This window comes from Excalfactoria chinensis, chromosome 19 (assembly GCF_039878825.1).
Source record: "Excalfactoria chinensis isolate bCotChi1 chromosome 19, bCotChi1.hap2, whole genome shotgun sequence".
Taxonomy (NCBI): Eukaryota; Metazoa; Chordata; class Aves; order Galliformes; family Phasianidae; genus Excalfactoria; species Excalfactoria chinensis.
In genome coordinates, this window is record NC_092843.1 from 3,348,491 (window position 1) to 3,375,162 (window position 26,672).

General features: G+C 43.5%; 2 protein-coding genes across 2 annotated transcripts; one reads left to right on the forward strand and one right to left on the reverse strand.

Moving 5' to 3' along the window:
- Window positions 1–243: 243 nt before the first annotated feature.
- Window positions 244–6,067, reverse strand: RHBDD2 (rhomboid domain containing 2). Its single transcript, XM_072353469.1, has 4 exons — window positions 5,862–6,067; window positions 4,551–4,952; window positions 4,048–4,198; window positions 244–2,146 (listed from the first exon to the last, which is right to left on the reverse strand). The coding sequence occupies exons 1-4, from the start codon at window positions 6,004–6,006 to the stop codon at window positions 1,717–1,719; spliced, it is 1,128 nt and encodes a 375-aa protein (XP_072209570.1). The 5' UTR covers window positions 6,007–6,067; the 3' UTR covers window positions 244–1,716.
- Window positions 6,068–6,631: 564 nt separating this feature from the next.
- TAF15 (TATA-box binding protein associated factor 15) lies at window positions 6,632–24,911 on the forward strand. Its single transcript, XM_072353566.1, has 16 exons — window positions 6,632–6,782; window positions 9,854–9,890; window positions 10,657–10,705; window positions 10,878–10,968; window positions 11,047–11,164; window positions 13,483–13,730; window positions 14,555–14,669; window positions 19,893–19,927; window positions 20,528–20,560; window positions 21,042–21,151; window positions 21,679–21,808; window positions 22,453–22,542; window positions 23,830–23,914; window positions 24,005–24,093; window positions 24,210–24,312; window positions 24,534–24,911. The coding sequence occupies exons 1-16, from the start codon at window positions 6,773–6,775 to the stop codon at window positions 24,571–24,573; spliced, it is 1,383 nt and encodes a 460-aa protein (XP_072209667.1). The 5' UTR covers window positions 6,632–6,772; the 3' UTR covers window positions 24,574–24,911.
- The last annotated feature ends 1,761 nt before the right edge of the window (window positions 24,912–26,672 follow it).

Here is a 26,672-nt window from a genome sequence, read left to right on the forward strand (position 1 = left end):
TCTGCAGCTGCTACGAGTTGAAAAAGATCAACTGTTAAAAGTCAGCAAATAAAAATAACCAGTTTCCATGCCCACAGCCATTTTTCAACATGCAGTACTGCTCTTCTCCAATGTGTGTCCCCTGTCACCAGCCTATCACACAGACTGCACCCAGCAGGCACCTGCCTTGCTGTCCCTATGGGACTAAGACCACCATCCAGAGGATCCAGCACTCCCCACTTGAAAGCAAACCAGGACATGTGGCAGTTTGTCTTCCAGATTGTATTTCAAGCTTTGAGTTTCATCATACATCGTACACATTTACCATTGCAAACAGTCCTCATCACTCTATTGTATTTTCTATACATTTCTGGAAACAGTGATAAAATTCACAAGTTTATGTAAATCTCATGAGGAGGAAAATCAAGGCACTAGAGTGGAATATCAACACCTCAGTTATTATCTTTAGCAGTTCTTTCCTGGTATTGAAATCATCATTTTAACTTCCAAACAAGAGCCTCATCCTGTTTGTGCTGCACACAAAACACTTAACAACAAAAATGCTGTTAGCAGCTCAGTGAAAATGGGACTGTGAAACCGAGTCCATCTCCACCAGGGAGTGATCCCCAAGAGATGCTGCCTTAGTGGTGGTCAGCCCTTAAATGAGGTCCAGAGGAGGTGGAGTCAAGCTCCATCCCTTCCAGGAGCACAGCTGAATTACTCTCACCTGTGCTCCCACAGCTGACCCGACACTTGCCTCAGCTGATTAACCAGAGGTTCAGGCTGTGATTACCAGTTTCCCATACAATCCTCAATGTAACAGCTACATTCCAGGTAATTCTTATAACCCACTTCTAAGGTTCCTCTCAACTTCTTGGATTTTTATGCATATTTGCTGTACAAACGGCCAGAATCCCTTACTGAAGACACTTCCACTTCATAGGCGTTTGAGGCTGCCTCACTGACAAGTGCAGGGGTGATCTAGATCCAGGTCTCTGTTCACTGCAGGGGAGTTGGACTCCATGACCTTTAAGGGTCCCTTCCAACTCAAATGATTATTAGAGCTATGAAGGCTAGTGTGGAGCTATCAGAGATAACAATGTGTTGTTGATTGTACAGATTGCACTTTAGCATTTAAGAGATGGGTTCTGGAGGACAGAAAAAGGTCCTCTTTTTTTCTGTTCTCCTTGTCCCAGCCCTGCCTTCAATATGTACTTTAACCCCCTTCAATATGTACTTTCAGTGAAGAAGTCACTAATGAAAAAGACTTCTTCACTCAAACGCTAAGTTATAAACTAAGGCTTCCACACTCTTCTGTGTCCAAACTACACCACACATGTAAACAAGATAGGAAGCTAAAAGCCTTGGCATCAATGGGATATATCCTTACCTCTGCAGCATGGCTCAATCCCAGATTGGACCAGTGTTTTGACTATTAGCTTCCATCTTACCTTGAATCAGAGAACAGAGGCTCCGTACCTGTAGTTATTGTGTGGAAAAAGAAGGCTGCTATACACCACGATGAGCAAAGTATTCAGTAGAATCAGAAATGTGGAGAAACAATCCAGTCCCTTCTCCTCCACAATGCTAAAAGTAGTATCAAAATTAAAAGGAAATAGAATTAAAGTAAACCATTTAGGTAGTCACCCCAGAGACAGCAACAATGCCAGCAATTGCTGCGCCATGAACATCACATCGTGTTCTCACGCTAGACGAGTCCAGCTGCTCTCTGGAGGATCAGTACACCTGAACTTTTGAAAACTCAGCTGGAACAGGAGCTGCTGAGGCTGCTGGATCCCCTGATGCTTCCTGAACCCCAGGCAGGAGGTCCAGGCCAACAGGTGCCTGTGGACCAGTCAAGCACACACGCTGTGGCACAGAGAACTTGCCTGACTGGCAGCACTGTCCAGGAGAGACTCCAGCGTGGGACTGAGTGTAGCACTCTGCAGAGGCACCTCTGGCATGGTAGGGGGAAGAAGCAAGGCTGTATCTTGCATTGCTGTGCTGAGATCCCATGTGTCCCAAAGCATGGCCAAATCCTGGCGGGCAGCTGTCCTGAAACCCCTGGCTCTGAACACCAGGGTGCTGCATCTGGGAGGCTGGAAGAGTTGAAGGTGAAGAGCAGTAGTAGCTTTGGGTGGGGTATGTGCCAGGCAGTGGGGTAATCCTAGACAGAAGAAAACAGAAGGCTATACTGTATTCAAAAATGTCACTGCCTAATTAGTGCTGGAAGTGCCCTGAGGGCTGATTTCCTCCTGACCAGTGCTTAGAAAGGTCACAACAATTCATCAGAGGGATTCTCTGTTACAAGTAGCATTCGGGTAAAAACAGACTTACTAATTACCCAGGACAGATACACTTACCAAACCCACAGCAATTCCATACACACAGAACGAGGAGGGTTTTAGCCTTAAGTCTCTTCATGCAAGAAACATGCCAGCCAAACCACAAAATATTTTTACAGGTTCCGTAGGCATCCTCCCTGCCTTCCACTGAACCTCAGTTATTAATCAGAAGTCACAGCTGCCAAATGTTATTTATCAAGAAGGCCTCTGGTGGAAGTAGCAGCTCAGAGTAGAGAGTAAGAGGAGAGAGAGTTGGAAATAAAATGAATCATTCAGAAGCAAGGTCTATAAACAGCCCTTGCCAGCAGAAGGCATGACTCATCCCACCAAAACATACTAAGTGAAAATCTCACCCAGAAGCAGAGTTGGGAGCAGAGTACTGCTTGGCCCATGCACATCACTAAGATGAGTGCAGGGAATCAAGATAATATTCACAAAGACCACAAGCACTAAGTACCAGGAAAAATGAGAAACTGACTCATGCTGGGATTTGGAGACTTGAATTTGTTTCCCCCTGTACTTCATTTGTGGACATAAGCCTCATGGAAAAGAGTAAACCTCCTAGAAATGCCTCCTGTCTGGAGACAAATTGGTGTCTGAAGTTTTATTAATTAAAAAAAAAAAACAACAACAAAACACATTAAGAGCTCGAATTTGGATATGAAAATCAAAATAGTAATTAATTAAGCCCCAGGAACAAGTATAGAACTTGTGTCTATGATACAAAGACATGCAAATTCAGCTGCAGAAATGGAAACATCCTAGAAACACCTTCCCACGCCCTGCTTGATAATCAAATGTTTATGCAAATACCTTTAAGCCAGAACAGTCGATGTCATCTCACCTAAGGAAAGCAGGTTTAGACAGAGCTGTGCACAACAGTTGTTAGCAGAAGCATTAGGCTGATGTAGACACAGGCTCAGCATATGGTGAGAAATAGAGAATCAAGAGGCTCCTGGATTTGCCTGGCTTCCCCTGCAATCACTCATGCAGAGCTTGATTGCATCTGAGCACATTCTTCCTACCAGGGAGGTTTTGTTTCATGGTTTCCCCTCAGGTGAGGGGAAATGTAAACACCTGGAAATGCTTCCAATTCAAAGAATGCTTTACAATACACTGATGGCTTAAACAATACGTGTAACTTAATCTGTAACAGAAAACCATTCTGTCTCTGTGAAACTAAAATGACATCACAGGGTAGGGAAAAAATTGAGGTTTCTTTTCATTAAAGCAACTTTGCCCCAGTACAGAAAACATGCATCGAAAGGTCTACTGTATGACATTTTTAATTAATAATGTGCTGCTCCTACATAGGTCTGGATATGACAAACATCCCAACATTCCTGGGAGGTGAGGCAGTGCAAAGACTGACAAAGATCACACCCCAGGGAGCAATTCAGCCAAAAACAAGCACCAGAATTCCTGTTATGTCAGAACTACACAACGTAGCTTTCATGTCACTGGAGCTGCAATACATTTAACATGTGTACACAGCACCCTTGCGGCAAATGAGTTTCACCTCAACTCAATTTCCAGTGAAAGAACAGACTGAGTTAATATGTGATAATGTAGTAGTCATAGCAATATCACCAGCAACATCAAAGTCTCATATTCCTGTTCTTAACATCCCATATAGGAACATGACAAGCATGATAAATATTTTAAAGGTGATATAATGCCACCTCAAAATTACAAGATATTTCATAGAAGCTCCAGTACTTACTTGCTGCTCTCGGTGGCTCTCCTCTCATCTGAGGACCCCGGGATGTATTTTAGCCCTGGTATTCTCTTTAACACACTGAAAGGGAACTTCTTATCCAGCCTAGAGGCCACTGACTCTGGAAGATCCAAGCAGAAACAGTAGCCAAGACCATCTGAAGTCAGCAGCACGTTAAGAAGGATCACTGACAAAATGTACTCATTTTCTTACACGGCAACACACCATCACCTCCTGGTCACAAACTAGTTTCCTAAGATAATTCTTCCAGTTCTAGCTAGTTTCATCCTCTCAGACCATCACCCTTCTCATCTCCATGCTCTCTGCATGCCTTAAAGCCACAGTAAAAGCATGGGATGAGAAAGAAACACAGAACTGGGTGTGATGAGAAAAGAGCCCAGGAAATATCATAAAGTCAATGCATTTTGACCACAAGAACTGCACCACACTCTCTCTTCATGAAGCAACAATCCTACACTGCTTTAGGGCTACATGTTCAGAAAGGATACAGGCTTTCCCAACTAGGAGCCCACACAGGTTGCTCAGGAGAGAAGAGTGGGGGATAAACCATGCCACAAAGAGCAGAAACCACGGCACGAGCACCACTGGAACTCTAAATCCAAAGAAAAGAGCCCGCTTCATTCGTGAGCGGGTGGTTGACACACTCAGTGTAGCAAAAGCTACAGGCATAAATCCTTTGGCATCTTCCACTTCTGACACCCTTGAGACAACAGTTTCAAGTAAGAGGTACAGGAGGCCACTCAGAACGGCAAACACAACGGTGAAGAAGCAGTACTTCACAGTGCCAACGCTCTTCTCAAAGCTGCCAGCAAAATACCAGATGACAATTGCACCAGAGGTCAAGGATATCAGGTCTTCATAGACAAAGACGTAGGTAACTAGCCTGTGAACTGAGCATGGCAGCATGTTAGAAAGGCAGAGACAGCAATGAATTTGTCCTTACCCACTATAATTACAAGTACAAAGAGAGGGAGACAGCCTACAAGATTCACCAACTTCTTTTTTTTAAATCTATCCTCTTGCAGAAGAGAGGGAACTTGAGGCCTTTAAAACCACAAGTAAGTAACCAAAGACATCTAAAACAAGAGCTATCTTGGGTACTGCAGGCAGATGGATTGACTCTTGCTGCTTCCTGGGATGGCACCTGGAAAAAAGCAATATTTCCTATAGTAAATATCAGTCTCATTAGAAGAGAAGGCAGAAGGCATAAAAATGCCTGTTATGGTTTAACTCTGACTTTGCTCTCTTGCTTTAGCTACTGTTGTAATAATAATAAAAAAAGAGAACTAAAACAGCCAGCAGATTTCTCTCATAAGTAACAGTGTTTGGAGATTATCAGCTGGCAACAGCATCTTGAGGCCTTCTGGTTAGCAGTTCTCCTGGGCATGCATTGAGCCCCAAGCCTAAAAGCTCCCAAAGCCCTCCTGCCAACTGCAGGGTAAACACAGCAGCGTATTGCTTGGCACAACCTGACAGCCACAGGCAGGCAGTGATGCCACCATCAACTCAGCACAGCACACTGCTAGAAGGAACCACTGCAGCGAGCTGAGGAATTAAGGATCAACTTATTCAGGAAACAGCACGGGGGAGAGAACAGAGCAACCAGCCGAGCTCTTAGCAGCACACCCCCACTCTGCACAACGCCCAGAGCCGCAGACATAGGCATGGGGAAGCATAGGGAACTGCGAGAGGAGCACTGCGGGTCTGTGAGGGCCCGGCGGCGCGGTATGGCAGCAGGCACCGCGTGGGGCCAGGCCTGTGGAGAGAGGCCACAGGGGCTGGGCGTAGGCCCCGCTCACCTTCCCCGGCTCGCAGGGCGGCCGGCCGCAGGGCACAGGGGTGAGCAGCGAGGGAGCCCCACAGCAGCCCGGGCCCGGATGCGCCAAGCGACAGCAGCAACGTGAAAGCTCCGCCAGCCAGAGGCCGGCCACACCCCGCCGCCATGCTGCCGCGCGCCGCCCCACTTCCGGCCGCCGCCGGAAGGCCTTCACCGTTGCCATGGCGACGTGAGGCACTGCGGTACCCCGTTACCATGGCGACAGTTTTGTGTGGTTTTTTTTGTTTGTTTTTTTTTTTAACCTTTTGTAAATCCTTTATTTTCTTTCTTTTTTAATCCTCTTCTATTTTGGTCAGCTTTCCAGCAGGGCTCAGTGCCATCTCACCAAGTTTCATACCGCTGGGAGCTGTTGATGAAAGCTCCAGGGCCAAGGGCCAACCCCTTCCCCCAACTCCAGCTTTTTCGGGGGAGCAAAGAAAGTGCCCAGTCCGAGTCAACACGTGCCTTTCTAGCACACGGGGCGCTCCGCCCACATGGCTTTCCTTTCGGAAGCCCTATTACCTGAAGCACACCGGCAGTCCTGCCCCTTAGCTGGGATCCGGCCGCTCTCACAGTCCTTCGGTCTCCCCCCGCCGCCTCCAAGTGGTGCCGTCCAAGCGGGCCCCGCTCCCCCCTCCGCTCACCGATCCCATCGCGGCTCCCCCCGCCCACCCCGCGCCTTGGTACCGCCCCTGCCCCGCTCCCCGCCCCCCCCCGCGCCGCCTCGCGAATGGAACGCGCCGCGCTCGCTGATTGGCTGCCGGGCCCCGCAGTCTGCGCGAGCTGCGGGTGCCTCACTGTGCGCGCGGCCGGCGCTGCGCTCGGTCCCGGCTAACTTCGTTGCTCGCTCCCGCCGCTCGCTCCCGTCCCGCAGCACAACGCCAGACAGCGGCCATGGCTTCGGGTAGGTGCTCCCGAACGCGGCGCGCGGAAGGAACGGCGGCTTTTCCCCACGTTGGGGCGGCGCGGGCGGGCGCTGCGGGAGGAGGCCGTGTCGGGGGGGGGGGGCAGGAAACGGGGCGCCCTCCCCCCCCCAGTCACGCACCGCCCGCCGCGCGCGCCTCCGCCGGCGGGGAGGGGGAGGGGACCACGCCCCCCTAATGGCGCCCGTCGCCACGCCCCCTCCGCTGAGGCCACGCCCCCTCCCGAGAGACCCCAGCTGCGGGCAGGCCAGGCCACGCCCCCGTTTTCCTTCGGGAGGCGGAGTCTGTGAGGCCACGCCCCCTGGGTAGGGGTCTGCCCTCGGTGTGGGGCCCCGCTCTGGATTGTGCAGCCCACCTCCAGCCTGGGATGTGACCCCCCCCCCCCACCTGAATCGTGAACCCCCAGCGTGGGATGTGAGTTCCTCTTCCTTTGGGTCTTGTCACATCCATCAGTGGGATATCCTCCTCCACCTCCTCCTCCCTTTTGGGTTATACACCCCACGGAGTGGGATTTGCCCCACCTCTTGTTGCTGAGCCTCACGGAGCATGGAGTGCAACCCTTCCCTTGGGTTGTACCCCTACCAGCATGGGCAGTGCTTGTGACCCATAAGTGCTGCCCATGCCCCCCTTGCTCCTACCAGCAGGCTGTGGTGGCACTTCTTCACCCTGTTGGATGTGAGGTCCCATTTTGATCCCAGCAGCAGAAGCCTTGGGAAGGCAGCATTCCCTTCTATTCCTCCTGCACAGGATGAGGAATGCCCCTAGCCCTCAGTTCTCAGGGTTGAGCTGTTGTAGTGTGGTCTGCTGTCATGTACGTGAATGACAGAGTAATAGAAAACCAGGCAAGGTGTGCCAAAGGGCTCTCAGTGTGAGGAGCGGTTCTTTGCAATGAGAAGAAAACATATCCGAAGGTACTGCAGTGTGAAATTAGACCACAGAGTCTTCTGCCAAATGAATGAAGTTTAGCAGTGAACTAAACACCTTTTCTTCCAGACCTCAGGTAGGTACCAGGCAAGCACCTGACACGTCTCCTCATTACCCCGTGGTGAGATTCTTTATCTCTTGAGGATGCTGTACAAGCTGCTGCTTCTTTATGTGAAATCACCTCATAGAACAACTTCAGTTTTGAGGCACGTGCAGCAAATTCTTTCTTGAGAGGAATATGGCTCCAGAGCAGGACTGTAAGCTACACCCTGCTTCACTCACAGGGAATTTTTCCATTAGCTGTTCCTACGTTCAGAAGTCCCTCACATCCAGGACTTAACCAGAATTTAACTCTCTTGTTTCCAAAAGCACATTTCCTTGCTGAGCCCACCAAAGGAAATCAATCCGAAGGCTGTAGACTAAGCAGTCCAAGGAGGGATAATCAACACAGAGAAAAAAATGTATAAATAAAGGAAATTCCTCTGACTCGATATTTTCATTTTACAGGCTCCTTATCTGCTCGCTTTTAGTCTTTTCCCAAACTGTTGTGGCTTGGCAGAAGTTTCTGAGGGAGAAATGGAGGAGGTCAAATGTAGTTCTTATAGGTAGTTACACCCGCGCTCAAGAATTCTTTCTGAAACAACCATTGATATTCTTTTATTTAATTGACACAATTAACGTTGCTGTGGTCTAACCCGAGAGGCAACTGAGCACCACGCGGCCATTTACTCACTTTTAAAGTGAAACAGTCATTTTCAAGTGCTATAACCTATTAAACAATAACCTACAGTATCATTTAAATAGAAATAATGTAAAAGACGTGACCTTTGCCTTGTTAAAAACAATAAGCATTTGCTTTTTGTTAGGAAAAAAAGGCAACAAAATATTTGTGTAGGGGTGCAGAATGGTGAGAATGTGTCACATCTGGGTGAAAACACTGTGAGATGTGAAATCAGATATTGCATCTCTTGTTGGGTTCTGCCCAGCATTTCTCTTGCAGTATGCAATGTGATGCTTTCTGGTGCCTTGAGGAGATGCTTTGCAATTAAAACCACCGCTTTGCGTCTGAATAGCTGAGGTGACATCCTGATCTTGGCTGCTTGCCTGAGTTTAAGTGTAAGTACTGGCAGGAACAGATTTACAGCCAGATGAGGGAGGTGTGACAAACAGATCTGGAGCGATTTGATGCGTGTTTGCTGTTTGTTTATAGTTGATGACTTTTCTTTCTGCAGTGCAACTCACTCTCAGTTTTAGCTTTTTAGTCAGGGGTAGGGATTATATGCATAGAAACAGATGGGGAAAACAGAAATTGGGGATGAAAGCAGAAGTTCTGGATAGATGTTTTCAGAACACAGTACTGCAATGTTTGTACATGTTCTTGGAGTAACTTAAAGAGAGGAATTGCAAGGCGTTCCCCAGAGGGATGGTACTGCTGAGGCTGTAGGGAGACCAGGGATTGGGGTTTGGTGCAAGGTGGAAGATGGAAGTTTCAAGTGTAAGTGGCAAGAGTTGGGGTGGCATTGGAAAGGTCTGAAGCTGATGGAGCAAGGTGTGCCGTGCTGTGTTTGTGCCTGCAAGAACAGGGCTTTCCCCTCTTAGCCAGGGGGACCCATCTTTCTGCAGTTAACGAGACATAATAATGTGGTAAGCTAAATTAAAGACAAAGCATCCTGCTTAAGAACTGAATTAGTTCTTAGTTTCTGAACTGAATTAGTTTCTTAGTAGAGTCAGGAGGGCTTGCTGGAGCACTCATGGCTTTTATAACCTAGATGCTCTACTTTAATAGAAGTCAATCAATTTCAGTGATGTTGATGGCGTTTTGTTTTCTTTTTTGCTCTGGTTTCCTTGAAATTGTATTCTGAAATACCCATTTGATGTCATTGTCTTTCAAGAGTCAATTTCCACGATAACTGATGTTTCCATCACTGGGAAATTATCTTCATTAGACCTATCTTGGCAGCTTGTATGTAAATGGATTCATTCTTGCATGGTTGGTGCATTCAGGTAATCAGGTCAAGGAACAAGAAGCCCATTAGGAATTCTCAATATGATCTCTAAGGTCCCTTCCAACTCGCACGATACTATGATACTATGATATGATGATGATGATGACTTACTTCTTTCCTAGATTCTGGAAGTTACGGTCAGTCTGGAGGCCAGCAGAGGTATGGGTTTTTTTCTTGTTTTACTTTCTTTCTTTCTCTCTTTTTTATTCTGTTAGCAATTAAATATACAAAATAAAAGGCCAGTTGGGATTCCCAGCAAGATTCATCAGGCTTCGCTTCAACAGTATCCAGTGTTGATACGTTAGAGTTGCAGGAAGCTTGGTGACCATGGGCCTTCATTAAAAAATAAGGCAAAAAGCTGATATTCACCCAGGAAGACAATAAGGAGATGCAAACCGAGATGTCACGAATATAGAGATACTTTTTTCACAATACTGCCTTAAGCTGTTGCCTGAAATGTTCATCATAGTTTATAGACACACAGGTGATGGCCATGTAACTATGTGGTCTTTTCAGTGTAGGCATTTAAAAGAGAAAAAGAGGCAAAAAACTGAAAACTGTTCTTAATAATATGGTTTAAAAACTGCGTGTTTGGGGTACGTGGTGTACTTTAATCAGTAAAACAAAAGTGCTCCTTTAGAAGTGTAAAAATCATGGATAACAGCGCATTTATCTGAGTTCCTTGGTAGTTTATCAAACTGCAACGAGCCCAACTTTCATGTGCTTTAAATTTACACTTGAAACAGAGCAGATGTTAAAATAAGCTCTTACGGCTCTTACGTCTGACCGTGGTCACCATTAGTTTATTGTAGTGTTTCTTATATGCCTACAACTGGAGGATCTTCAAAAACAACACCCAAAACACTTTCCAGCCTGCATGGACGGCGCTACAAATATTTTCTAACTGCTTTTTTTTCTCTTACAGCTATTCATCCTATGGCAACCAGGGCAATCAAAGTTATGGACAAACACAGGTAAGCTTAAAAAACATCTTGTTTTTCTAAGTTGGTGTAAAAAAGATTGTTCCTGGGTTGTGCTGTCTGGGCTGGGAAGGCTCAACCATACTTGGTTGTGTCTGGCAAAGGAAAACTGTGCTTACCTGCTGTGGGATTTATGTTTCATTTAAATATGTTCTCCAAATTACAGGGATATTCTGGTTATGGGCAGAGTGGAGACAATTCCTCCTATGGACAGAGCTATGGAAACTATCATGGGAACTATGGACAAAATCAAACAGGTTTGGGTGTCTTGTTACATTCATTGGCTGTAACTAAGAGGTGAATATTTACTAAAAGATTTCTTCCTCAATTTCCAGGTTACGGACAAGATTCCCATGGCTATGATGACGAGTCTAGTTATGATAATCAGAATCAGAGCTCATACAACCAGCAGTCTTACAGCAACCAGGGGCAGCAGAAAGGGTCATCTAGAGGGTAAGGAAGCTGAGATTCCATTACCTGTTTAAAGTCCTGTCTAGAAGTTGTGTATTCTTAACTAGAGCTGTAACAAGTTTTCTGCTATAGCTGTTAAAATAAAAAAACAAGAAAACAAGTGACAAACGTGTAATAATTCACAGTTTTAAAACCTTTTCAATGCCTCAAAGAATAGGAAGTAGGGAAAGCATATTTCTTTAGATAAGAAGGATGGATGTGGTTGTCCTGAAGCCAAGATATGGAGAAAGAGAAATTATAGGAAGACTTTGGATAGTGACTACAACAAAGAATGGATTTGTTAGAGAGTATTTTGATTAAGAAAAAATTGGGTCAGTTATCTGTCTATTGATGTATTTTTTTACATAAAGTTACAGTAACCTTACAGTTCTTAGATTTGCAGATGTCTTCTATGGCTTGGAATATCTTTTCTTGCTGGAAAGAAGAGGAAAGGATTCAGACATACCATTTAAGAGATAGATATTTTTCCAACCAAATTGGATTCTCAAAACATGCTTTTATATTCTCATCAATTGACTTAAATGTGCATATGCATTCTGCAGTCATAGGTGCAGTACTTTATGCTATCATTAATGTATTTCATTTGTTGATGTTGTACTCATTTGCAGGAGGGTTAATAATATGACTTTGAAAGTATTCTTTCAGCCCAACACCTTAACAACTTGAAAAGCAACTTGGTGCTAGAATACTTTATTGTCTTATTTGCAAGCTCTGTACATTTACTCCAAGGTTACTTCTTACAGTCAGTCTTTAATGAGAGTCATGTTATCTGTTAAAAATGCATTGTACATGTAAGCCTCATTCTTGTGTTCAGAGTCCAAGAATTCATACCTTGTCTTGCAGGCTTATAAAACAATCTAGGCTTCAGCAAACTTGTACTTGGTTTCTGTTTTTGTAGTTATAGTTGCAAAACATCTTAATATAGACAAGCGAGGTTTTAAGCTGTCTGAGCTTCAGGTGCTGTCACTCAGAGTGTTGCTGAAAGGAAGGCAGGAACATGGTTCAGTTTTGGTTATCTGTGTACAGTTGTAACAGATAAGGAGAAGCTGGGATGTTAAAAATGATGATAATTTTGGAGTGGATGATCACATAGTTAAGTACTTAGTTGGGTGGAATAGTTTGAGATTGATTGCCCTGAGTTTTTGAAAATCTAGTGGAAACTTCTTGTAGAAGTTTTTGTTTCCTGTGAATTTTCTTGGTTTGTTTGCTTTTTGGAGAGTAAGTGACTGATAAGGACTGGAGAGTGGCAAATGTAGTGCCTCCTTTTTTGAAAGAGGGTGTGAGAAGTGATGAGGAAGAGAAGAAGGGGTGACGAAAGTCGGTGATTAATCTCAATTACTCAAAAGACAATACATTTAAGCTGCAACTAAGTACCTAGGGGGAAGACAAAAGGATGAGTAACAGTTGGTGTTTCCTGGATGCAATTTATTTCTCATAAATCTACGTAGTTTCTTGCTTTGACAGAGCAACCCATCTGGTACAATAGCTCTCTTGCATATCTAGTTTTTTGAAATGCCTTTGCTTCTACCTTGTGTGCTGAATTAGTAAGCAGCCTTGGTTTGTATGGTATAGGTGAAGTTTCATTGTAGTTGCTATAGATTTGATTAAATGATGCAGTTGGAGAAGAGTTATGGATGATTCCTGCTCAGAATGTAGGGGCACATTCAGTTAAAGAGATGACGATTCTGATCAAAGTTTCTGATCAAAGTTAGTCAGATTCTATAGGTAGATGACATTAGAGTGGGAAGGATTACAGGGATGTTTGAAGACATCACCAGAGTTAGAGAAGTGCTTGGTTAAAATGGTGGAACATCCAGAAATACACAAGGTGCAGTTCAGTGAATGCAAAGTTTTGGGGTTTTATGTGTGCTGCAAATATCTGCACGATACAGGATGAGCAGTGAGTGCCTTCTCACTGCGTTGTATAGTAATGGGTTTGGCATTTAGTGGGTCATGGGCTATGTATCAGCTGTTGTCATGCTAGTGGGGAGAAGGGAGAAAGCCAGCCTTATACTGGGATATGTAAAGGGAGCACTGCTGATAATTGCTCTTTGGGAGGAAGTTGAGGATGTCTTGAAAGTGAAGGCAATGTTCATTTTTCTGCCTCAGTTTTACTTAAAGTCAGATATATCCCAACAGAGATGAGATGAGACATACAGGGTTTTCCTATCGTTACTCCAGTAATGATTGGGAGGTAACTGTGACCAGGGAATTGTAGCAATGTCATGTATTTTCCACAATTACTTTGCTCTCTATTCTGTGAACGTTTAGCTATTAATACAAATTCTGTTTATTTTAAGTGGAAGAGGCTCTTATGAACAAAAGTCAAACTATGGTCAGCACCAAAGCTCTTATGACCAGCAGTCAAGCTATGGACAAAACCAAGACTCTTATGACCAGCAGTCAAGCTCATATGACCAGCAGTCGGGCTATGGCCACCAGGGCTTTTATGACCAAAAGTCAGGCTATAACCAGCACCAAAGCTCATATGGCCATTCTCAGCAATCCTACCAGTCTCAGAAGGGAAGCTATAGCCACAACAGCCAAGGTAAAATTAACAGGTTGAATTAAATGTTGGTTAGTAACATTGAACGGAAGCACTGTGAAATAGATGGATTTCCTTCCATGGACGGTTAATTTGATGAATGGTTAAAGCTCTTCTTTCATGTTGATATTATGGGTGAATGTTTTACATGTTAACACTTTCAGTGCATTATGCAGAAATGAAAAAGCATCAGGGCTCCCAAATTGTTGTGGTTGTACTTGTTGGAGACAGCCTTGCAGAGGTCCTGTCCACTGAGTCCTGCAAGATCTGGATGGGATTTTCTTTCAAGCTGATTTGCACCTTTTTCCTATATGAAAGTCTGGATGAGTCATGAAGAGCTTTTGTACTTCACATTCCAACTTCATGCTGCGTCCGTAAATGCTGAGATAGATGGAAATGGAAAGTTTAAGACAGAACATTTTCTGCAAAATCTTGGCTCAAGCAGCAGGGCCCACACTTGTTACCCTTGTTCTGTCTTCTATGATTTCTTCTGCAAAATGAGAAGGTTGTGTGGAAAGCAGAATGAAAAGTGTAATTTAGATAATATGTCATCAGTGTTAGAGAAATGTAGTGTTTATTTTAACGTTGAAGTACAGAGTGTTTACTTCCCAAGATACCATACAGCACTGAGGGAGAGAAGTGGAGCAAAATCAAACTTTGCTCTGTTACTTCATGGAGTAGAAAATGGAAGTAGGATATTGAGGAGCTGACGTTCATATCTGGAAAGCAGCACACTTGAAAAAAAAGAAAATGTAGAGCAGGAATTTTCACTGCATCGCATTTTGAACTGCAGTCTCCTCATCTTTTGTCTTTTTTTTTTCCTTCAGATGATCGTCGGGAAAAGAGCAGGTATGGAGAAGATAATAGAGGCTATGGCGGGTCACAGGGAGGAGGTAGAGGGGGATATGACATGGATGGAAGAGGTCATATGTCTGGATACGGGTAAGTGATCTCATTCCAGTGCCTGCAGTTCTTTCCCCTTAGGCCTTATTATTTAGCTGTTTTAAAATTTCTTTATTATTTGCCTATAGATTTAGATTTCAAAGGGTGAAAGGTAGTTGGTTGCTCAAATCAGTCCCTTCTGCACTACAAAGAGATGCATTTTGCTCAGGTAAAGCTTTCACTTTCAGACAGATTGAGACCAAATTGTTTGATTGTTATGACACATAGCTGCATTTTATTTACATTAGCTGCAATAAAAGAACTGCCAGAGCCCATCACTTGAAATAAAATATTTACAACCTGTGAAAATCCTTTCTGAATGAGAAAACCAACAGCCAAGGTCTGAGATGGTTCTATTAATTTCATAGCTAAGGTGGCTAACCCTTTGACAAGGAAGTATCTCATCTTTGATGACAAATCTTTATAGTAAAGTTGGCTAATTATCTTTCAGCATCCTAAATAGAATTTTAATCAAATTGCTGTAATAATAATAGCTTTTTCTTGATGGTTTTGGGTTTGTTTGTTTTTTTTCCAATTTGAAGCTTCCATGAAAATACAGTTTTTATTATTGGTTTAGCTGTCACTCTAAACCCATTTACTTTAGGTAAATTCTAAATACAGAGAGGGTAGTTTTCCATTGCCTTTGACCCTGTTTCTGTCAAGAAAATATATGCACATGCTTAATTCTGTGCTTGCTGATCATTTCATTCATGGGTCTGATGGACCTGGCCCTTTGCTTTAGATCTCATTGAATTAGGCCAAATCACATTGCTGTTTCTTAATGAACAGTCACACTTGGCTGTGTTTTATGTACCTCCCTGATGGCTGAGATATGTAGAATGCTCACTGATGCAAAGTAAGAGTAGAGAGGCTTCCAGTGAGCTTGGAAGCGTTGCTTGCCAACATCACTTACCCTTAAATAGTAGGCAGAATTCTGGGTTAATGCATAAAGTCCAGATAAAGAACTTTAATAATGCACTGCTGCTCATTTAAGCCGATATAGTTTAAAGAAAGAAATTCAACAGTGTGTTAAGACTTGGTTATTTTTTAAAGTATCTATTTTTTAAGCTATATTTAATGTTTTTCTGATTCTGAGGTGGTCCCAGGTTTTACTTTATGGCAGTTTTGGTATAGATGGACCTCTCCTAAGCAGGTGTGGTAACACAGTTAGGAACATATTAGTGTTAGCTAATATTAAAATGAGCTGGGTTTTATATAACGTGAACTTAACTAGCTAAATAATCTCCGAGGTCATTTATAGCTGGAAGTGAGCTTTTTTAAAACCTATTTTTATATGCAGATAAGGGCCTTTCACACTCGTATGATATAATCTGTTTAAAATAAAATAAAACAAAGAATTACTTGAGCCTTTTCCAATATGGGAAATGAATGTGAGCTTCAAAAAACGTTCGTTTGGTAGACTTCATCACTTTGAAACAAACTGCTGTCTTTGTGAGATAAGAGGAATGAATGTCTGGGAAGATGAAACCCCTTGTCGTAGCTTTCCAAAAATGTGAGGAAAATTTTCTGTGCACATCAATGAGGATAATGATACATCACTGCACTTCAGAGCCCGAAAAGGGAAAAGAATGAAGGTGAATGGGAGGAAGGGGGAAATTGTGTTGAGGTGGGAAGGCGTTAGGAGATGTATTGTGAATCTGTCTGCTTCCATTCGGTGATGCAGACTGTAACGCCTTTTGCATTGAAGATTTTTCTTGAGCCAACAGTGCCATAAATACTTCCTCAGTCTTGCTGCATAATTATAGCTGGGGATTCTCCTTCTGACATGTTTTAGCAAAGTCAAGTGCTTTTTGGAAAAGAATAAAAGGTTAAATTAAATAGCAAACTGTATGATCAAGAGAGGAAAGAAGTTCAGGTAAGAAGTCATGTTTAATCCAGTTGAAATGTGGGATATCAAAGTAGTTTTTGGTTTTTTTTCCTTGGGTTTCTTTATTTTAACTATAAGCAGCATGTCAGGAACATCATGTCCATCTCCAGTAACTAGGTAATACGTGGAGTTTTTCCTTTGGTCACATTTTAATGCTTGGATTCCATAACCATCAGGAAATACCAATCTAACAATCTTGTCTGTAGAAATATTTGTACTGCTATAGTAGTGCAGGCTTTGGTTTTTATCATGATTAGAAAATAACGTGTAAGTGAGTTTTACCAGCATCTAGTTCTTGTTCCATGACACTGTGAGGAAAAAAATAGTTACTAATTTGAGATGGTAGCAAATAAATCCCTTTTGTGTTAGATGTTAAAAAAAAAACCCTCATCTTTCCTGGCAGTGGCGAAGCAGGGAGATCTTGTTGCAGCTTGTTGTTCATCAGTAAGCAATGCCCAGTGCTTGGTGTTCTTACAGCTGCATTGCCTCATCTGTTCCATGGTGGTGGGCGATGAAGGCATCCTGCTCACAGTGTCCTTGCTGTCACAGTGCTGTCCTGTACGGTGATAATGGTGTTTTTGGCTGCAGTGTTGTTTTCTAGCAGGGTTATTGCCGTCCCTGTGGCCTGTTACCTTCAAGCAGGGCATCCTGCAGCAGTCTGTCAGTGCAGAAAGTGATTCTGGAGTATCTGGGGTAAAATCAGATCAACATTTATTCATTCTGAGAGCTTTCATTTCTGTCACTGTCCTTTATGAAGTATTTTAAAACATAATTGGTAACGTTCAGGTATGAATCATTATTCTGAAAACTAGAATGACCCAAATATGTACTGTAGGGAATGCTCATTTTAGTTCTGTGCCTGTGCAGAGCTATACAGCACAGGGTTGTACAGCACTACAATACCGATAATCTCAATAAATGATATTTTGGCTAATAGCAGAACAATTTCTTAACCTGTAATAGTAGAGGCTCATCTTTGAGCTCCTGTGGTTAGAGAGGAGGTACAACAGGTCTTGAGAATGAAGAATTTCACTCTTGATTCTTCCAGTTGAGTGGCCATAGCCACACTGCTGCTCATCTTTTAGACTCTGCACTAAATGGGAGAAGCTCTGCCTTTGCTCATGGTGAAATTAAGCAGGTGCAGTGTAGAACTCTGTTCATCATATATGTTTTTTCTCTTTCAGTTTTAAAGTCTCTTTGCTATAAGCAAAAAGTTCCTTATGCAACTTAATTGCTATGCTAGCTAGAGTGAGTAGGAATTGGCTTACTGGGATATCGAGATCACAATGTGATGCAAATGGTTCTTGGAACAGACTGGTTTGTGTTCAGATTAATATTTACCTTGTCAGGTACATGCCTGATCGTAGCTTTATATGGAATTTGGAGAAACATGAGCAGGGTCAGTAAATATGGGCAGCAGAAAAACCACCTGTCAGTGACATCATGGGCACACCAGGCATTTACTTATTGTGTGGAAAAACACATTGTAACATGCAACTTCCACACACTTGGTGAAATATAGGTGCATTTTGGGGGCTGAAATTGGGTTTCTGAATTTAGTTTCACTTCTGCCAACATCGTAGCATGTTTTGAGTGTATTTCTTGTCTGCATGGCATTGTGCTCGTCGTGTAACTGAGCCTGTAATGTAAAGTTACTTCCAGCTGAAGTAAGCAGCGCTCTGAGGGATCTTGTTCACACTCAAGTAGGTGATGTCTAAATGTGACCAAGTACAGAAGAAAAGGACTGTGTTTTTTGTAGCAGTGAGTTTGATCACCGTGCAGAATGTAATGTATGCTTTCAATCTCAGTCTCTTTTATATTGTTATGTATGTTGGTGGCATTGCTGGATCTTGGCAACCTGTTGGTGACCTTAATATACACCTCAGACCACATCTGGCCACACGTCTGTTTGGTCTGTGTGCAAGGCTGAGGAAGCAATAGGCTGAAATGCTAAAATGAAATATTCCACGTGTTCTCTGATGTGAGTTTGGGAGCTAGCTCAGTTGCTGAGGCTGAGGTTTACGTTTCTGGTCTCAGTTGAAGGGTAAATGTGAGACTGGAAGTAGCTCCTCACAGCCAGCTCCCATGTTTGACTCCTGAACACCTTGGGTAGCTCTGCCTGTCAATCACAGGAGCGTAACACACTGCAGCCTAATAAACTGGGGACTTATAAATGGGGGAAAAGGAGGGGAAGCATTCATCTGTCATCAGAGGAATCTGACACTGAATTGATGCGTGTATGGGTTGGTTCAGGCAGGTGGGACTAAGTAGAAGGTAATGGGCTGAAGCATATTTGAACAGACATCAGTTAAAATCAATAACTGGGAAGTTCTGAATTGCCTTAACACTCAGCCCAAGGTGCAAAGTTAGTGCATGACAAAGTTAGGTGTTTTCCAGTGCGTTTTGTGTACCCAGCTCCATCACTTCTCAGAATCACAGCGCACGCTTTTTTCCCCTGAAGTCCTAATGTCCAGTATTGGCTGTATTGGTCATGGACTTACTTTCTGCATGGGTTTAGATTGTTGGATTAGTATTATCAAGATACTGCACCTCCAGTTTTACAAGTACAAACACATTTTTAAAAGGGAAGGTTTCTTTTTGTGCACGTAATTGGAAAGATAGCACCTTGTATCAGATCTCCTTTCTAACCTTTGAACGTTGCTGTGTGTCGGCCCTTAATGTGGTCTGCGTTTTGTGCCACAGGTTTCAGAATGAATGAACTCAAAGTTGCCAGGCTCTGCTTTTGAAGCTCACATGCACTCACCCTCTGTAGTGCCAAGTGCTAGCAGTGCAGCAGGTCCCTGCTCAGCCTTCTCAGAGAATGGCTGGTCCTGCTGTTTGCCCCCAATGGAGAGTCATAGAACGGCTTAGGTTGGAGGTGACATTAAATATATATAAATATATAAATGCATAACAACAGGTTAATTACCTTTAGCTCTTCTTATGAATAGGAAAGTACTGAAGTACCAATTATTTCAAAGCAGCAATTCCATCTGCAATTAAACCCCATTAACCTTCATGAAAACAATGGTTCTGTTTTAAAACCCGGTTTTTAATAGCAGTTATTTTGGCTTGTGGGATGGGAGGAAGTACTGAAACAAAGATATGTCTGTGGGCTACTTTTAAATGACTGTTTAGGACTCCTCCAGTGCAGCACCCTGGATGGTGATTCACTTTCATATGTTGAAATCTTTGAACGTGAATGGTCAGAGAGGAGAACATAGAGATGGTGCTTTAGCTGCTAGACAGTAACTCTCATTAACTGTAGATGGAGCCTTGGGCTCAGCACATAGAGACTTAAGGAAGAAATCATTTCTTCAATTTTTCCTCTGCAGTGGTGGTGACCGTGGTGGCTTCAAAAATTATGGTGGTAAGTGCCGAGTATCCAAAAAATGTTTCAGTGGAAATTCTTTATAAATCTAAAAGCCACCAATCTCTTGTTACTGTCTCGTAGAAGCGTTGTAGCATTTTGGTGAGGCTGGTGTGTTCATCAGTTTTAATAGCAGTAAGCTAGATTTCTGCTTTGTCAAATTGCATGAGAGAATTTGTGGAGACAGTGATGTCCACTAGATGACTTTTTATTTACATTTTATTTTATTTTTAATTATTTCTGTTTGTTACAAATACTTCTTAGAAAGGCGCTAGAGGGGAAAAAACCAACAGCTCAGTAAAGTGCTCGTTGTTCTGACAACCAGCATTTGCAAGCTAACACCAGCATAGCATCAGTGTGGCAACTGCCACACGCTGCGAGTTAAAGAGCACAATAACGTCCTACAGACACCTTCTGTTGAACGTTTAAATGCCTCTAAATCTCTGGTTAACGCTTTAGATCTTAGATGCATTGCATACGTGCTTTAAATATTTTCTTGTCTCTTTAAAGAAATAAAAGAGATGCTTGAAAACGTTTTGCTAAAAACAGTCTTTCTCTTTTCTTATTTTTCTTTCTTCTTTTTTTGAACCTCTTTCACAGGTCAGAGAGATTATGGACAGAGATCAGATGCTGGTAAGAAAACAAGCAGTGGCTGGGATTGGGTTGTTGCTTTCTAAACGTATGTCTGCAAGCATGGATGTGGCTGCAGTTCCCGTGGCTCAACAGGGACATAGCTGAAGCTTGTCTTCATCGAGAGAAAAGTCTTCTCCTTTAGTGCATGTGAATTTTTGGGTGGGTTTTTGTTGTGTCAAATAATGTTGATGAACCATGAATCAGGTTGAGCCAAGCGGCTGCTCTTGCTGCTCTAAATTTGTATTATTTTAGAACATGCATTTCTTGGAGGGCTGTGATGTCCTACCTTCATGGCAAACAGCTGTGCGGGCACTGCTGAAGTTGATGGCATTAACTTCAGTATTGTGCTCTCATCTTTTGTCTCTTACAAGTTGTCCTTGGGCTGTAAGTGTCTGCTACTGGAAAGTGTGGATTTCAGCTTAAAATATTTCTTTTGTTGCTAACACAAAGATGTGTGGTAACTGTAGCTTATTTTTAATAGATTCAGAGTCTGACAACTCTGACAACAACACCATCTTCGTGCAAGGACTTGGGGAGGATGTTTCAACAGATCAAGTGGCAGACTACTTCAAACAAATAGGCATTATAAAGGTACGTGAAGTGAGAAATCTCCAGTGAGGAGGAAGAAAGCATGTGGAGTTGGTGTATTGGAGGTGTAATGGGTATTGTCTGAAGCAGGTGCTTGCTGTGGCTCCCCAGAAGTTAAGAGATAGTATTTCTGTCTGGTGATGACAGCTTCTTTGAAATAAGCCAGCTTGCTGGTGACATTCAGGTTGCTTTGTGTCTCTTTCAGTTTTCTAGTCTTTATACCTTGTCACTGACTCCATATCTCTTTTACCATCTTGTTATTTCAGCAAGTATGCTTCTGTTTCCTATGGCTGTTACTTCTGCTTCTGCAGTTCTAAATTAGGGCTTCCTGCTCTTAACACCAGTAATTGTAAAAACCAGGCTCCTCATCACTTCATGGAGAGCAGCCATTAAGCATCAAAAGCGTCTTTCTGTGAGCTAGCTCCAAGAGCTGTCAGTGTTTTACTGACACTTACCTGTTATAGCTTATGCTCTGAACTGACTCTACCAGTATTTCTCCTTTACTAAGTACATACAACCTTTCTTTCCAGACCAACAAAAAGACTGGCAAGCCTATGATAAATCTGTACACAGATAAGGATACTGGCAAACCAAAGGGAGAAGCCACGGTATCTTTTGATGACCCTCCTTCTGCCAAAGCAGCCATTGACTGGTTTGATGGTGCGTGAGATTAATCACTTCTTCTTTTGTTATTAGTGTTGTGGGTGGCACTTTTGGATTTTGGCAATGGTTATGGCAGTGTTGTGCCAACTGCTTTGCATGTACGTTGTGGAGAATTATAGTACATGTTGGTTTTAAATTACGGGCTCCACAGTGGAAAAGAGCAGATCCCAGCAATACACTGATTTAAAATTCAGTTTTTGGACTTGAATTATAATATGTGGAAGTCTGTCATGGCACACTACTTTGCTAATAAAATAAGATCTTGTTTAGGAGGGTAAAGCAAATGTAACTATATCAGGTGCCCATACAGCCCTGCCTGCTGCCTGGTAAACCTTGCATCTATGAAGAACAGAGACCTTGTATTTAAAAAGTCATGTCTTACCTTACTTGGGAGCATTTCATTTTTGCACTGGCTCTTGCATTGTACTTACTTATTGCCTTATCTTTCGGTTTATATAAACATTATCAAGTTTGTCCTCTCGTGTTTTGAGCAGTGCATTTTGAACTAAGGCATTCACACCACGCTGCCTGCACCTTAAATGCCTTTCAGTCAGTCTGCATTTGCACATCACTTCCATTTTCTTGAACTCGCTGCTGCGTTGTTGGGAGCTCTATTAATTTTTCTCTCTGTTTTAACACAGGAAAAGAATTCAATGGCAATGTTATCAAAGTTTCTTTTGCAACTAGGAGACCTGAATTCATGAGAGGAGGTGGAGGTGGTGGACGTCGAGGTGGGACTAAAATCTGTAAAATGCTTCTTTTTGTGTAGTGAGGTGCTTTTTAACTGCCCACAGTTTATAAAGAGAATTGACTTTGTGGCAGTGATTTCTCAAAGCGTTTGAGCCTTTGGGATTCTGGCAGTAAGGAAGAAGAATTGAACCAACTTAAGTAAATCTGAGGCCTGTAAGCTTTTGTGCACTGTGTAGTTTCCTTTTCAATTGGAAAGTCTCCGGATCATGTCTCACTGTGACTTACAAAGTGATGATGATGACTTTGAGGATCTACAGGTTCTACACAGATGTGAATTAGCATTCAGTGCTGGCTTTTAGCAAAGCCTTCAGATACTCTGATGTTTCCAGATAGTATTAAGCAAGAGAAGTTGTTCATCTGCTGCTGACTTAGAGAAGCAGTTGGACGCCCGACTCCTTTAATTAAATAGATGTTAATTTCCCTGGTTCTCTGCATAATACAGTTTTACCAATAGCCTGCTGGATGTAAATTACCATTTGACTGGAAGCATGTTTTGTTTCGTGGCTGTCAACAAATTTGCATTCTTCAATTTTGAAGCTGATGAAAAAATCCTCAGCTGGGATAGAAGTTCTTGGTCTTTCTGATGCCGCACGAGCTGTGTTGTCCCTGTGGTTGTGTCAGATGGATCCTGGCATTAATCCACACAGGCTTTGCTTTGTTCTGTGTCTGAGTCAGGCCATATGTGGGTGATGCAATTGTACACTCTTACATTTTTATGGAAATTTATTAATGCACGTAGTGGTTTATATAATTACCATTGGCCATTCAAACTGATCAAGTTTCCTTTTATTGCTGAAAAAGAATGTATAATAAATACGTGCTGGAGCAAATTCTTCTGGCCACCACATGCTACTCTTGCTTTTTTTTCCCCGTCTCCTAAGTTCTAAATCTGTCCATGTATGTATGTGTATTTCAGCTCTGCACATACATGAACCTCTGCTGAGCTTTGGGTGGCTGAAATTTCTGTTGCCACTTTGCCCAAATCCTCCAGTTATTTTGTATCTGATAGTAAATGCAGCATCAGAAAAGTAATTCTTGAAGGCTCAGTGGTGCAAGGTTACAGTTGTTTGCCTGCCTGCTCTTCCTGCACAGTTCCTACTGTGGCTTTCCTAGCGATTAATGTCCGTACAGAGATTGCCTACCTACTCTTTCTTCTACATGGAAGGTCACTTGATTTCTGAAGTCAGTGGCAGTCCGTAGTAAATGTTTCTCATGTGTAAGTCTGAGGTACTTCTCCTCCTTTATTCTGATTGTAATTTTGTCTGCAGGTTCACGAGGTGGATATGGAAGAGGTGGGGGCTTCCAGGGTAGAAGTGGGGAACCCAAAAATGGTGATTGGGTTTGTCCTAACCCGTAAGTGTCATTTTAATTGGGCAGTGATGTTTCACGTGCGCCCACCGAGTTTCTTAGCAACTGAGTCTGTGAAATCCTTGTCCTTCCTAGGTCCTGTGGCAACATGAACTTCGCTCGCAGGAACTCCTGCAACCAGTGTGGTGAGCCCAGACCGGAGGATTCACGTCCGTCAGGAGGAGGTGTGTAAAAAGATCCCTGTGAGCTGCTGCATCTCCTCTGAAGTGTTAAAGCTGTGAATGGCATCCTCAGCTTTCTGTAAAACCCGACGGATGTGTTGGTTTGCGTTTTGCTCCAGATTTCCGTGGGAGAGGTGGCTATGGAGGAGAAAGGGGGTATCGAGGACGTGGAGGCAGAGGTGGCGATCGAGGAGGAGGCTATGGGGGTAAAATGGGAGGAAGGTAAGCAATCTCTTCACTGCTTAGTTGTGTACTATCAACTAGAGATAAGAGCTTCAGAAGTAGAGGAGTCAGTTTGCCTCCTGGGTGTGTTTTGTGAGCATTGTTGGATAAAGGCATCTGTAAGCAGAAGAGGACACAGAAGTAGCTGTAAAGATGTTTGACTGGGAGGACTATTCCTGTGTGCTTCAGAGATTCCTTGTGACTTTTTCTTTCCCTTCCAGGAATGATTTCAGAAACGATCAACGTAACAGACCATACTGAAGACCACACTGTGAATGTTTTGTTTGTCTTCTTGACCCGTTGGATAGTGAAATTGCCAGAGTTTTGCCTGCCGCTTCACCCATGGCCTCTTCAGATAGTTGAACTGAGTGAAACTAGATTTTTATTTTGGTGGGAGGGACCGGGGCAGTTTGGGAGGATTTTTTTTATGCAAGACATGGAAATTTAATCCTAATTTCAATTTTCTCCTCTTTTCTTCCCTTCCATACCTCTTCAACAGGCCCTAAGAAGGAAAAGGATAAACTGTAAAATATTGCCAAAATACGAAGTGTTTTGTAATACAACAATAAATGCTGATTGTTTTATTTGTGAAACCTTCAGTTGCGTGTCCTTCTTCACACGCTCCCTGTCTTCCAGCAGCGTGACCTAAATAGGATCTTGTTTTTAATGAAGTGTCATTAACAAGGTGCTGCTTTCACTTCAAAACCTGCAGTTAAGTCAGTGGTGCAGTTTGTTTGCTTTGCACACCCTCCATCCCACATTTGCAGCCCTGTCTCCTGCTCTGTTCTCATCTTGCTCTGAGACTGAAGTCCTGCACTGCTGGAGCTACGATGCGTGCTTTGGTGCGCCCTGCAGCCTTCCCCAGGAGCAGGCAGATGGCGGTGTGCTCCCGTGCCTCCAGTTGCTCATCACATCCAAGCAACAGCTCCAAAAACAAGGTGGGATGGCTTCAAAAAACAAAAGGTAACTTGTTATGTTATCTCCCTGCATTTTAATGGCTGCTTTTGGAACATGGATGGCAGCGAACTGGATGGCAGTGAATGAAAGCTGCCACTTCTAACACAGAGGGCAGCAGTTCTCAACAGCTCTTGCTCTATTTAAGGCTTTCTAAAGCTCCAAACTTGCTTTTTCCCCCCAGGCTAAGAGTACAGTCATTGCAGCTGGATTACTCAGCAGGGCAGCATTCAAGTAAGAAACTGCTGGAGCTGTCACCACCTTCCCAGCCTGGCAGTGATGCTGAATGTTTGCTTTGTTTGTGATCCCTTCTATGCCGGGGCAAGACAACCTGTGTTCTTACATGCTTTTTAAGACCGTGGAAACATCTTTGTCAGCAGCTGTTTTGTCTTACAAGTCAGACAGGGAAGGGGCGGTGCTGGTTTGCTGGCACTTGTGGTTTTCAGTTGGTGCAGGGAGTTAAATTAATGTGGGAGCCTTGGGAAGATACGGTCTGTAAAAGATATAAAGCCAGATGATGGTTTAACCGTGTCATTGCCGCCAGCTGTTTGCTAAGCCCTGCAGCGCTGCAGCTTTTCTTAGCCACTACCTAAAGTTCAGCAGGGTAAGTGTGAGGTAAGCAGGTTCCCTTTTGCTTTTTGGCATGTCAGCAGCAGCCAGATTGAAAATGAAGGGCACCTCTTGCAAATCCTGCAATGAATTTCTGCCCAGAAGGTGCTGTGAGAAACGTGAGAGGTGATTCCCATCAGGCTGGGAGCAGCTCCGTGCTGCCTCCATCTCTGTTTATGATCCAGCCTGAAGTATATATATATATATATATATATTTATGCTGTGAGGTTTTAGTTTTGGAAATCAGTCCTGTGTGGAATGCTGGCGTTTATTTATAAAAACACATCTCTCCCTTGCCAAGCTCAACAATGCCTTTATGGAGCAAAGCCTAGTGGGAGGATGCCAATGCAGTCGTTACTGAGCTGAAACACAGGCAAAAAGAGCTGAGCAGGGAGAGCAAAATAAGCTCAGGGTTTGGGGCTGGGGCTGCTTTGCATAACCTAGCAATGGGAATTCCCATTTCCAGGGTAGCACGGAGCTGGTGGGACGCCGTCCCTAGCAGATGGTGTTGCTGGGGAAATTGCTTTGGCAAAAGGGCTGGGAAGAGCGAGCCGTCCTTCCACGCCTGTTGTTGAATGTTGTGACATCTGCTGGAGCTTGGGTGGTGCTCCAGTCCCAAAGAGAGGGGTCTGGAGGAGAGCTGTGCTGCAGGGGAGGCAGATGGAGTTTCACCTACAGCTCTTGTGCGTGGTGTTGGTGCGGGCAGGAAGTCCCGGAGAGGAGTAACGCTGTTGCTATTCACTTATCAGTTACGGTAAACACTGTTGCTGCTCAGCTGTATGGGTGCCATTCCAGCA